General features: G+C 39.6%; 2 protein-coding genes across 2 annotated transcripts; one reads left to right on the forward strand and one right to left on the reverse strand.

Moving 5' to 3' along the window:
* Nucleotides 1-366: 366 nt before the first annotated feature.
* tmem120b (transmembrane protein 120B) lies at nucleotides 367-7,276 on the forward strand. The gene is made up of 12 exons (XM_028417765.1): nucleotides 367-544; nucleotides 2,104-2,222; nucleotides 2,460-2,576; nucleotides 2,662-2,721; nucleotides 2,800-2,895; nucleotides 2,985-3,074; nucleotides 3,148-3,213; nucleotides 3,291-3,352; nucleotides 4,501-4,593; nucleotides 4,879-4,943; nucleotides 5,176-5,244; nucleotides 5,726-7,276. Exons 1-12 carry the CDS (start codon nucleotides 482-484, stop codon nucleotides 5,840-5,842), a joined length of 1,017 nt encoding a protein of 338 aa, XP_028273566.1. The 5' UTR covers nucleotides 367-481; the 3' UTR covers nucleotides 5,843-7,276.
* Nucleotides 7,277-7,521: 245 nt separating this feature from the next.
* Nucleotides 7,522-12,338, reverse strand: rhof (ras homolog family member F). Its single transcript, XM_028417766.1, has 5 exons — nucleotides 9,525-12,338; nucleotides 9,284-9,371; nucleotides 8,595-8,704; nucleotides 8,241-8,375; nucleotides 7,522-8,114 (listed from the first exon to the last, which is right to left on the reverse strand). The coding sequence occupies exons 1-5, from the start codon at nucleotides 9,657-9,659 to the stop codon at nucleotides 7,950-7,952; spliced, it is 633 nt and encodes a 210-aa protein (XP_028273567.1). The 5' UTR covers nucleotides 9,660-12,338; the 3' UTR covers nucleotides 7,522-7,949.
* Between the last annotated feature and the right edge of the window lie 725 nt (nucleotides 12,339-13,063).

Raw genomic sequence — 13,063 nt, forward strand, 5'->3', positions numbered from 1 at the left:
TACACTGTTAGCGTCACTTGAAAAGTGAACTATATATATACTATATATAGCTATTAGCTGCTAGCTAACTCCATCCAAAACGGAGGCTGATTAACATTTAAGTAGGAACGTGTCGCTTGCAGTCAGCTAGTTTTATACATGGGTCTGTTTGATGTACGTATACAAACATTGTTTCTGTGTGTAAAATGACCTTTGGTCAATATACTATTCTGTCATCATAACGTTTTTTCTGTTTCTCTAAACATTTCTCTTACATGTGCTTATAAATCATCCATCATAATAACTGACATTTGTATTTATTTGCGTTTTGTTTTCTTTATATTTAACTACAACGTCCAGTGGCCCTCGCTGTGCGCATGCTCCGTGCAGCTCAGTTGAAATAGCGTCTGAGTGGACGGAGCAGTGAGGAGAGAGAGACTCAGGGTGAAACCTTGTGGTAGGGAAGCGTCCTCTTCGCTACATCAGCAGTTACTGTACAACAATGTCCAAACCCAAGTTTCAGACGGAGTGGGATGAGATTGACGAGGAATATCAACAATTACAGGCGAGTTAAAACACTACAAAGGTGTGCATTATCGTGATTTTTGGCAATAACGTGTCGTGGATGGCAGTGACAGCAGATAATTTGAGAGGCTACGGTAGTTTGTCTGGCTCTTTCCTATTCGCCATTCATTCTCTGCTGAGCCGTAAACGCAGGATTGGGCCAGTAAACTGTTGACATCAAAATACGAAGGATTAAATGTTTTTCAGTGGGTGTTGATAATGTTTAACTTTGCCCAAAAACCCCTGTGTTGCAGCCGCTAATGTTAGCAGCAGGTTGCCTGTCTTGTTGGTGCTAATGAGCGGCAACTTCGCTATCCACTAAGAGGAAAATGATGCGATTCATTAATCGTATGCAGTTTAGGAGGTTAAACAGATGATGTAGAGATGGCTTTGTGTGTTTTGACTGTGCAAACTATTAAATAGTATTTAAAGACACCATCACCTCTGATTAAGTTACCATGCTAGCTCATGTTAGCTATAGTTGGCTAACTTAAACCCATGACAAGAGTATCAGTCACTTTGAGGTACATACAGGCGCCTTAAGGTCTGTGTTTTTTAATAACTAACGTTGCTCTTGTATGTGGAAACACAGAAGCGTGATTTGTTAATAATCTATCATCTGGTACTTCTCCACGGGGAAAGATGATAATCTTGAAGGTGTCAGATTTTCTTGAAAATACACGTGTGATGCACTGTATGCATAGTGTACCACATGACAGTTTCCTCTCATCAGTAATGTAGAAGTGCACATGACCCGTTAAAGGGATGCATTCTAATCTAACCAGTGTGAACAAGTCTCTTTAAGGTTCAGATAAACCTGACAGACCACAGAACAAACAGGATGTCTCACTACTTTTTAGAAACTTTGACTGGTGAGATCAACAGTCCACCAGGTACTGACCTCTTTGCCTCCATTTAAGAGTTTTAACATTTAATGGAGGAGCCAGTGTAATTTGTTTATACTTCAGGGGTAATAGTTCCAAAATGGTGTTATTTAAACAGCCCACCTTCTTACAGGCATGATGACTGACAAAACACAGTTTACTGATCTTAGACCTCTGACGGTGGTCAGGATCCCAACCAGATCTTTGTTGAGACTTGAAATGGGAGGTAATGTCAAGGAATGTCATGGGTTCTCAAATGATTTTGGGGGAGGGAGCGGTAATGGATCTGTTTCCTCAGATTATCTATGCTGACTGTGCACCATCCCCTCTGCAGTCTCCAGTCTTATCACCCAGTGACGATGGAAAAAGTGCTGCTGAAAGCTGGACCTGTTAATGCACGTTAACTTTAATATTTATTTCACTACCTAACGGCGTCTAATGGGCTATTGGTGTTTGGACAGCGGTCAGATTTCACAGCTTGGAGCATTGCATTACAGCTGAAAAGAGCTTCGGTCTGTGCAAGATTTTCACTGTTGTCCATTGAGATTTGTTCCAGCAAAGATTCTGCTGAGACACTGACTCACAGAAGTAGTTTGAGGAGAAGGTGCCTTATTATTTCATCACATTTGTGGTTATATCTAAGAAGGTACAATGATGTTTTATTTATTATTTGCAGGAAACTCACAAAATATACAGACAGAAACTGGAGGAGCTTACCAATCTTCAGGCAACATGCAGCAGCGCCATCAGTAAACAGAGAAAATGCTTAAAAGACCTCAGGCACAGCTTAAAGAGGTAAGTACAGCTGCAAAGAGCAGAATATGAATTCATAAGCTGGACTGGTCTTTCTCCAGGTTTGATTTCACTGACTTTGTTTTTGGTGCAAAGTTAAACACAGTAATGTCTGTTCTTATTTATCTGCAGTGACTGGATTAATCTCTGTCACTCTGAGACTAATACCATAAACGGAGGAATGTATTGCATTATATCTCAGTGAGCTGATGTATCGCTCCTCTTGCTTTTGATCTCTAGGTGTGCAGAAAGGTGTGACGAGAAAGAACTGAAACTAATAACAGACATCAAAACACAAATCAAAGAAAAAGAAAATGTTTTCTTTGATATGGAAGCATATTTGCCAAAGAAGAATGGGTCAGTACTTTTTATGTCCTTGAAGAGAAAAGAAATAACATTTGCATTTTGTGTATTTACTTACGGTTTGTTTTTTTTTATGCAGTCTGTACTTGAATTTGGTCCTGGGCAACGTAAACGTAACGCTTCTCAGTAACCAGGCAAAGTATGTAAAAATTCAACCTACAGAGGCAGCTTTAAAGTCTTTTTATTGTCAGTGTCTCATCATTTCTTTTCCCCACAGATTTGCATATAAAGACGAGTATGAGAAGTTCAAGCTTTACATGACGATAATCCTGATGTTTGGAGCAATAACCTGCCTCTTTTTTTTCAACTATCGGTGAGATGATATTCACCCTGAAGCAATACTGTTATTGATGGTGGAGTTTTATTAAAGAGTGGCTCACTGTTTTGTTTCACCTTGTTTAGAGTGACTGATGAAATCTTCAACTTTTTGCTTGTGTGGTACTATTGCACATTGACCATAAGGGAAAGCATTCTCATGAGCAATGGCTCCAGGTATGTTGTTCTTTTACTATAAAAACACTAGTATTTTTTTTTTTAATTCACTTGTGCTTCTTCTGCGTTTCAGGATTAAGGGTTGGTGGGTGTCTCACCATTATGTATCTACCTTTTTGTCGGGTGTTATGCTCACCTGGTAAGTACTCCCGTTTATCTGACAGTGTCACATTGACTTTGACATATCTACTTGATCACTGTGTTTAACTTTGACAGGCCAGAGGGACCAATGTATCAGATGTTCAGGAGCCAGTTCCTTGCCTTCTCAATCTATCAGAGTAAGAGCTGATGTTGGTATTGTTTGCATTAGGATTTGTAGGTTATGCATGTTTTTCCAGCACTGCGCGGCTTTTACTTTAGCATATGCTGGTGCATTGGCACCACCAGCAGGTGGTTTCTCCTCAGAAAGCAGCAGTAACTTTGATGAACATTTTTCTTCCAACAATTACTACCACATTTTAAGCCACTTCACAATGAAATATCTCTGTAATAAAAAGGAAAAAAGTTCTGTGTGACACCACGGTATCATTGCACATCAGTGCCAGAGCAGGTCAAGGACACGATCATCTGCAATGCCAAGTTTGTTACACAACTGTGAAATGTCCTATTGAATTGTCCCTGAAGTCAGTATTTGAAAAGACACCATTTTTAGTCGTAACTGTGTAGGGTGAGCATTTAAAGGTTAAGTGCGAGTAAACAGGGGGGTGGTGCGATCCTTTTTTTTATATTCAGACCTAAACTGTTTAGTCAATGACTATAGCTAGCTGCTAAGTTTATGGCCTGCAGTAGAAGAGACAATTAAGAGACACACAGACCATGCAGACACTTTTGTTAAAGGGACCATGGGGAGTGTCGTCCTGGTCCTGGAGCTCTACTTTAATTAGCCTTCTATTTTAAATGTTCTTGATTATCTTCTATAGGCAAGTAGTAAGTATCTATAAATGCCTCTTTACATGGTGACCAGGGCTTGTATTAATAATAATAATAATAATAATAATAATAATAATAATAATAATAATAATAATAATAATAATAATAATAATAATAATAATACTTTGTGAAACCTTTTTCTCATTTGAACAAAGAAGGGAAGTCATGTCACATATTGGTGGTTTCGTAGTATGTCACATGTTGGCCTGTGATGTGTCAGCTGTGTAGTCAGTGCTTGTGTTTGGGTTTTGGGTGATAAGTCAAATGGACAGATTTAAAAAAAAAAAAATCCCTACATGAGAAATGTGGTTTAAACTAAAATAATGTTGCCTTTTTTTTTTTTTACTTTTGTGGACATTATTACCCCATCCCAGTTTGCAAAGCTTCATGTGACTGCAGCTGACTTTTGTTGTGTATTGACAAGCATTTTCTCTACAGAACTGGCATTGATCTGTTGACTACGCTATAGTAATTTTGTGATAACTCTGTCCTCCAGGTTTTGTTCAGTTCCTGCAGTATTACTACCAGAGCGGCTGCTTATACAGACTGCGAGCTTTGGGAGAGAGAAATCAGCTGGACCTCACAGTGGGTGAGTTGTAAGCTATTTTAGGTGGTAGCAATCTCAATCATTTGAACTCTCGAGCCATCTGCAACAGCATGTCTGAGGAGAAAATAGGGTAAAGGTGAGAGATGGAGATTGTTGTCGACATCAGTGTGCCGGGACACAGATGTCAGGGGTAACTTGAGTAAAGGCCTCAGTGAATTTGCTTCTCTAATGTCAAATTGTTTGCAGAGACAGCAGTCAGTTGCTCATGTAGTATTCTGTGTCATGTTGTCTCAAGGTCACTGTTACAGCTCTTCTCTGTCTTTGCAGAGGGATTTCAGTCCTGGATGTGGAGAGGACTCACTTTTCTGTTGCCTTTTCTCTTTTTTGGCCATGTAAGCAATGCTTTCTTTCTATTTTTAATTTGCTCTTCTTTAACACTAAACATTAAAAAGCTGTATTTTGATATTTGCAGAAAAATTTCACACCATCTTATATGTTTGATGAGTAGTGTCACAACATGTTACACCAGTTTTTATTAATTTATCGGCATAAAAGATGTGATCGATGTATTGGACTGTATGTGGCAACGTTTAGTAAAGATAAACACCTCCTCTTCTTGCACAGTTCTGGCAGCTGTACAACTCAGTGACGCTGTTTCGTTTGGCGGGACATGAGGACTGTAAGGAGTGGCAGGTAAGGATCACAATAGCAGATCCATAGCTTAAGTGTCCAGAGATGTGTTGAGGCAGGGTTGCGAGTGGTTGGGCTAAAGTGGGAATTGTTTGAAAGGCTTCTTTAGGAAACCATGTATGCCTTTTGGTTTTCAGTCTGGAAACATTGTCCATGTCAATGTAAAACTGAGGAAGGAAGTACTATCTCACATTTTGCATTTAAAAGTGCTATACAGAAGTTCTTCTAGTCTTCCAAGTCCTGCCACTCAGAAGCAATCTTTGCGAGAACACAGCAGTATTTTAGACTAATACTAAGAGCATAGTGGCCCATTTTACACAGTTTGTGCAAGGTGTGCTCCTTGTACTGCACCTTTTCATTCTTTTTAAGAGGTGTGGTGCTAAAAAGACCAGCAATATTGGTAAATTTTTTTAGACTGTGTTTCAAACTACACGTCATGACATGTACTGAAAAACCAACATGCATTCTTTGATCTTTCTTCCAGGTGTTTATGCTGGCTCTGACATTCCTTGTTCTATTTCTGGGAAATTTTCTCACAACATTAAAAGTTGTCCACCAAAAAATCCAGAAAAATCAGGAAAAGGTACAAAAAAGTGACTGAAAATAACCCTAAGAGAGACAGCTCGGATCTTTCAAACGGCCAGTAATCATGAAGCAACACGCACAATCTGCTTGACAGACTGACCTCTGTCAGGCTGAGAGAAGATGACGCTGAAACCACTGTTTCTCTCAGGCTTTGATAGCAGCAGTAACATCCAGCCAAAATGTTTGGGAAACATGCTTTTACTTTTTAATGACTCTGTGTTGGTGATGTTGCTGTTCAGACACTACGCAAAGCGGCTGCTAGATGATTTTTGTCCTGTATATACATCATGAGTGGAAAGAATGTGTTTTATTTGGGTGTTTGTGTCAGTGCATGAATCTGTCAGCCTTTTGTTCAAATCGTATGCAACTACAAGAGGGCAGGTAGCATCAATGAAGAGAAAATAGTTTTGCCTTTGACAACCTAACGTCTGTCACATACATACTTCATACTTCTGTGAAGTAGTAATGGTCAAACTGTCTCTGGCTCCAATAGAATTCACGCTGCACTCTTCATGTGTAGTTCTCTTTTTGCAGGATTTAACTGCTTGCCAGTATTTTTTACTAGAATTTTTGCCTTTTAAGTGTAGGTCCTCAACTTTTAAAAATTAAAATTGTTACTTGACTGCTCAGAATTACTTTCCATTTCAGATAAGATCACCTCCCTCTGGTGTTTTTACGGTTTCCTGTAAAGGAAGGCGAACGAAACGCTTTTTCTCCCTTTAGGCAAAACTTACAAAAGCCATAACTGTTTGTTTGCTCTTAATGATGAAACTCGGTTAAGTTACAAGAAGACATAAACAAAAGCTTGTTCTGTCTCCATGAACAAACACAGCTGTTTGCACTGATGGAGCTTTTTACATGAACTCCTTCCTAGAAGCTTCATTTTTATGTCCTCATTGACTTACTGTAATTCTAAAACACTGTACTGAACACATCGGTTTCACTGATGGTATAGAGGAAAAGCTTCAAAGTAATTGTCACAATATCCTTTCATCACTGAGCTTGTAGTCGTTTTTAAATTTACAGAAATGTGTTAAGATCAAATGCTACTTTTAGCGCTGTTACAGTTAGACCATGGTACAGAATGATGCTTACAATTTTCTGCATTATTTTTCTAATACCTATTGACATTTTCATCATTTTGATATTTGTAGTATTTTATTTATGGTCACAGCTTTCACTCTGGGTCATGGTAGATTTGTGTTTTTTCCTGCTTAAACATATTGCAGGTCTCTAATGCCTTACCCTGCTCCTTTACTTCGAAAACAGTAGCATTAGGGTTACACTCACGTCCTGCCACGCAGCCACAGAGGAGCGCAGTATGTTGTGCATCACTTTTATTAAGGGGGGGTGTTTAAGCATGTTGAGTTATAGACCAAAACATTATATTTGATACAAAAGCTGCCAACAACCTGATTTCCTCATTTTCATGACATAGCTGTTCATTTCTGGGTCTGTAACAGGAGCCTGAATGTGACCAGTAATAAAGAGACAGTTTCTCAGTCTGTGTACACTGTTAATTAAACACCTAAATCTATACGATCAACATGTAATTGTATTTATTTGAATGTGGCAATTTTAATGTAATACATATTATTTCATCAATGTTCCATTGTTCTACCTCTAGTGGGCGCTGTTGGTAAAGATAAGAGCCCTGTTGTAACATCTTCCAGTCCTGCTGTTACGATCTACTGGAACTTAACAAAGCCCACTTGGGTGAAAACTTGTTTTTTTTTTGTTTTTTTGTTTTTTTTCTAAAACTACAATTATACCTTTGTCCTTTGACAAGCATATTTTATCCAGATCTGACATGGCAGACAAATTACGATACAAAAACTGTTCAAATTGCAAACAAATAATAAATATTTAAGTAAAACAGTGCAATGTTTTGTTTGATTTTCTTTTTTTTTATAAAATGGCTTTAAAAAATAAAACTCTGACAGGGTGTGTGCCAAGTTGCATCTTCACATTGCAACTTACAAAACAGTCTTTCCTGTTGCATCATTTTCTTGTAACAGTAATGGGGCCCCAGACTTCCAGGGACCGTTGAGTATTTTTTAAAGCCGCAGTCGTACAGCTGTGTCAGAATCCAAGAGCATACGGTATCTCTGGTCCTTTCATCCTCACAAAATAACACATTTCTTCTTCCTTTTGTGGTTCTTTTGTTTTCGAATGAAGGCCAAAGCCTTTTTTGTTGCCTCTCTGAAGATGTCTTCCACGTTTTCTTGATATTTTGCAGAACACTCGAGGTACAGCTCTGCATTCATCTGCTGGCGTGTCTCCTCTCCCTGCATCCAAAAGCATCACATTAAAGAGGACTCCAATGATTAACAAAAAATGTTTTTAGATTGCAACAAGTAGCCTATGCTTCCTCTTTCATGTCACAGTTTACATCCTACTTCTTCTTTTCTCACCTGGATATAAGTGATAGGGGCCAGATTGTTGGCCCTCAGCTTCCTTGCACACTCTTTGTCCTTCCTGAGGTCAGTCTTGCAGCCAATCAGGATGACAGGTGTGTTCGGACAGAAATGCTTCACTTCTGGGAACCACTGAGGAACCAAAAAAAAAAAACACTGAGTTATATGGTGGCAGAGATGACTCAATCAGATCAATGTCCACATGAATACTCCCTCACCTGCGGGAGTTAACCAAACAACAGCATACCACACGCTCATTAATGATTCACAGTGCGATGTTTTGTTGCGTTGTTTAACTCAAACCTGAAGTTCCTGTTAAACTGTTTGTTGTACCTGATGTGCACTGATTACCTTTATGTGGACATTCTCAAAGCTGGTGGGGTTGGTGACATCAAAGCAGACTAAAATCAGATTGGCCTCTTGGTATGAAAGAGGCCTAAGTCGGTCATAGTCATCTTGTCCTGAAAGAAAGAACAAGGTGTGTACTTGCTGATATGTGTTAAAGTGCACATACCCCCATACAAAAGTGAGTGTATGAGTGAACTGAGCAAACACTGGCAGCAGACTGCACATAAAGATATGATGCATGTTAGGGGTAGATGTATAAAACCACTTCCTGTCGACAGCTTCCTCCTCTGCCGATGTGCGGCAGCAAATATACTGAAGATAAAGTGCTAACACAGACTGTCAGGGTTTTTCCTGAAAGTGAAATGCCTTAGGTTAATTACTCAGAAATACCAGTGGAACCTGCTTGAACTTTTAAGGAGAGTGAAGATTCTGCTGTGTCTGATAAAGTATATTTATCAACTGGCTGGTTGGTTACTAATATGTCAGTCAGTTCCTAAAAGACAATTATGATGATTCTGTGACATGAACATCAGTGTTTACCACTTCCCCTTGTGTTTTTTAGAGTCAGATAAAGATGAACTCATGAGGTGGGAGACTGACTGAGCTTCTTAAAACATAAAACTACGAAATCAATCAATTACCTATGTGTGTGTGTAACAATGATGGGCAGTGAGATTGGACGCTGGTCTTACCTGCTGTGTCATACAGGTTGAGCTTTATCTCTTTTCCTCCAAGAGAGATAGTGGTGACATATTTTTCAAATACTGATGGTGCATATTTCTGTTTTTAACACACAAAAGAAATATTTCCATTTTATGACACTCTCATTTTGTTAGGTTACTTAAATCTTTCCTTGTCATGGTCAGACATCATCATTAGAAACAGATTATGAATAAAAGAAGGTGTATTTAATGACACAGACATTCTTCTTACCTCTGGAAAATCACCTTTGGCATAAACCATCAGAAGAGATGTTTTCCCACAGCCTCCGTCTCCCACAATCACAAATTTAAGTTCATCTCCCTGTTTGACGGTACCATTACCGGTCACAGTACCGTTTTGTGTCATTTCTCCTCCAGGACCAGTCAAACGGCTGCCAAGCAGGACGGAGCTGAATATCCTCCCTTCTGATTTAAGTAAAAAACATGGCTAATCCTACTGAATCTGTATCTGGAATGGCTGAGATGATTTACAGGCAGTGTCAAAAGAGAGGAACAGGCAAGCCTCATGTTTTACCAGGTAGCTCACTCTGCTCACCGCTTCCTGTTCCTGTCACACTGACGCTGTTTCTAATTGACCCCCTACACATCTCTCCGGTCCCATTATCAGTCTGAAAGCACAAGGCTGCGGCTTAGTCAGCTTTTCACTTCCTTTGTTGCATGTGCTTGCGTATTTCATTTTCTGGGTGGGTGCTCAGTCTCAAGCACTGCCTCCACTGACCATGGGTGTGAAAGAATGCGATAAAATATTCATCATAAATGCTTAGTAGGTTCTTGCTGAAGCTTGTCAGTGCAGAGAGATTTTCAGATTATCTGGTCATGAACGTCAGTCTGACTCAGTGTGTGTACATGTGTTTGGGGCTGTTTTTTCATTAGTAAAATAAACAAGTGAAAGGTCAACTCCTCTCATTTTCTCATGTGTGTCCACCTCCTTTTTAATTCCTCTTTCAGTTGTAATTCAGTAAATGCAACATTTAACATTTTCTGTTCATCTTCATTAGTTTGTCAGGATGAGCGCAGCAGTGACATCACAGAACAAACTATTCTCTGTTATCCCTGGGTGTAGTGTAAAGGCTTATCTTACAGGGAAAAAACTAGATAGATGAGCAAAATAAAGAGGGTGGAGCAGTGTGAGGACACTCTGCTCACATGAGGAGCATTTGGTCAGTGATTGAATTAAATAGGTTTTCCTTCATGAGGGAATGTTGAGGAAATGAAGAGTTGTCTTGAAGTTACGGCTGGATATTAAATAACCTATATGCCTGGTCATTTTTACATACATGTCTGTGCAGTCAAAAAAGAAAAAACTGACATTAGACATGTTGATAAGTGCTAATCACAGCAATCTGTTCATTTGGAGTGTGTCACAGGAGATGGGCGTTCAAATCCCAATACTCAGTTCTGAGGCATTTCCTTTGCATTTAAAGGCACTCCTTACAACACAAACTGAAGTAGGTTACAAAGCCTAATATAAAGGTTACATTTCACTGCTTTTAGAAACAGCCAGCTGGTGGGTAGAAGTGCAGAAATCTGAGCAAGCTGTCCCTTTAAGAGACTTTGTCTAAAAAAAAACAGGAATTTGTTGCAGTGCCTAAAAAGGGGATATTTTTCAACCAATGACACCTATCAAAATGACTCATTTTACATTTTGTGTTATCTTTGTGCCATCACAGATAAATCACTGTTTTAAACAGGGGCCTAATAATCGTTTTAAAAAGTAAAAAAACAAGCAGCTTCCACAACAACAGAAGCATCAAAATAGTATATACTATATTTATTTAAACATATTACAAATACAGATGATAAAATTACCAAGACTCAATCACAAACCACACTGTGGAGAATCACACTAAATAATACATGCACATATTCAAGAGCTCAAAAGAAGAAAAAAGGCAGTGCCTAATAAAATACAGTACCACCAATATGCCTGGAAAAGAATCCTTGAAAAAGCCATAAATAATCGAAAACACACAAAGCTCCAAGGATGCCTGATGTGATTCAGTGAACAATCCGTCAGAATAAAAGGCTGCAAGTACAAAGAGAGCCAGCTCATATAGCAGTGTGCCTCTCTGCTGCTGTTAATTCTTCTCAGAGATAGCCATTCTCATGTGTCCTACATCCATCTACAGTGAGCTACTGTATGGTGAGGCACAAGCTGCTAAAAATGTATAATAAATAATTAAAAAAAGGTGCTTTTAAGACTTACAGAGTGAAACTTGAAGCCTAACATTTGAATAAAGTAGCCTAGAAAGGATATTAAATTGTCCTGTAGGTGTACAAAATAAATCCATACGCATTCAAGCCCCCTTTTTTTCATCAATTAATGAACAAAGATTGTCAAAATATTTTCCCCCGTGCAGAGAGAGAGGGAGAGAGACAGCTGTCCTACAGAAGAGGCCAATCCCCTGTGTAGAAGATTCCAGTCTGTCAGCGTCAAAGCTGAGAGGCGCAACCCATAGGGGAGGGCTTTTTTTTTAGACAAAGGCCTATAAATAACCACGTTGGTGGATTTCAGCGCCACATTACAAACTAATGTTACACTTTTGTAACACACATAAAGCCTTATTTATAATTTTGTCCCCATTGCACAAAGGGGCCGTGGCGAAGCTTGAGAGAGAGAGAGAGGGGATGGGTATCTACAGCCTCGTATAATCTGAATGCGCGCACTTGGCAGACGGAGCTGAGAGTGGATAACGAGAAAAACAAGGCCTCTGACACAGCTTACGGATTGTCTGTCCTCAACACGCACTTATACACACTCACACGGCGAGAAAAAAGAATGCGTAAAAGGCACCATTGAGCCTAGAGGTGTGCCTTGGAGACCCATTTTACGCACGCGAATAAAAACTCCCCCTTTCTATATAATTATCTCCTTCACCGGAAAAAAAGCACAGAGTGGCATCTTGTTTGTTTGTACTATCTGTTCTGCTGCGTTTAAAACAGTCGGAGTCGGTGATCCGTCGGTCTTTGTCTGGAGCCACAGAGAGAGCACAGAGAGCAGGCGCGGAAGCCCGGAGCGCCCACAGAGTTATTTTTCACCCAGATACAAAACAACAGGGCAGCTGCAGAGGATTCCTGCTGACCTTATATGGCAGTGTGTGGGGGGTGCAGCACTGCACTCAAGCTCTCATGGCAACCATCCAGAGCTCTCGGATTACTGCCGTTGCCAGGGCGAGTCAGCCCCAGCAACCGACAGCCTGAACACGTCGCCTGATTATAAAGTTCCCTTCCTTTACACGCACATTGTCGACTTTCTTTTGCGTCTTCTTCTTTTATAACACGCAACCCTCTCGCAATAAAAATCAACCCCCGTGACGGTCGGTGTGGGTGACTTCCTGTGGCTGAATCTCTGAGAAGCACCGAGTTTGTCCTCGGGAGAAAAAAAATTGCGCTCTCTGCCGAGCCTCACCCAGTTATGGCGCAGCTACATTTTACAGCACAGTGCTCTCCTTTGTCTGTAAAGAAGCCATTTTGAGACAGCAGAGAAACCATTGAACAAGTGTAGTCTACACAGCACCAAAAGGTCTGTTTGGAATAAGGGAAGCAGTGAAAAACACGAGATTTCTCCCCATAAGATTCCTTTTGCTCGTTTAAGACCTGGATTACATGTTTTGAGTACTAAATGTAAGTTTTTTAAAAATCAGTTAAAAATGTGGGTTACAGTTAAATATTTACAAAGATAGTTTTCTTTTTAAAATTAAGTATTTTAATACGAGTTCGTGGTCTGTACAGGAATATTTATGTGTAGAT

Source organism: Parambassis ranga, chromosome 12 (genome assembly GCF_900634625.1).
Source record: "Parambassis ranga chromosome 12, fParRan2.1, whole genome shotgun sequence".
Lineage (NCBI taxonomy): Eukaryota > Metazoa > Chordata > Actinopteri > Ambassidae > Parambassis > Parambassis ranga.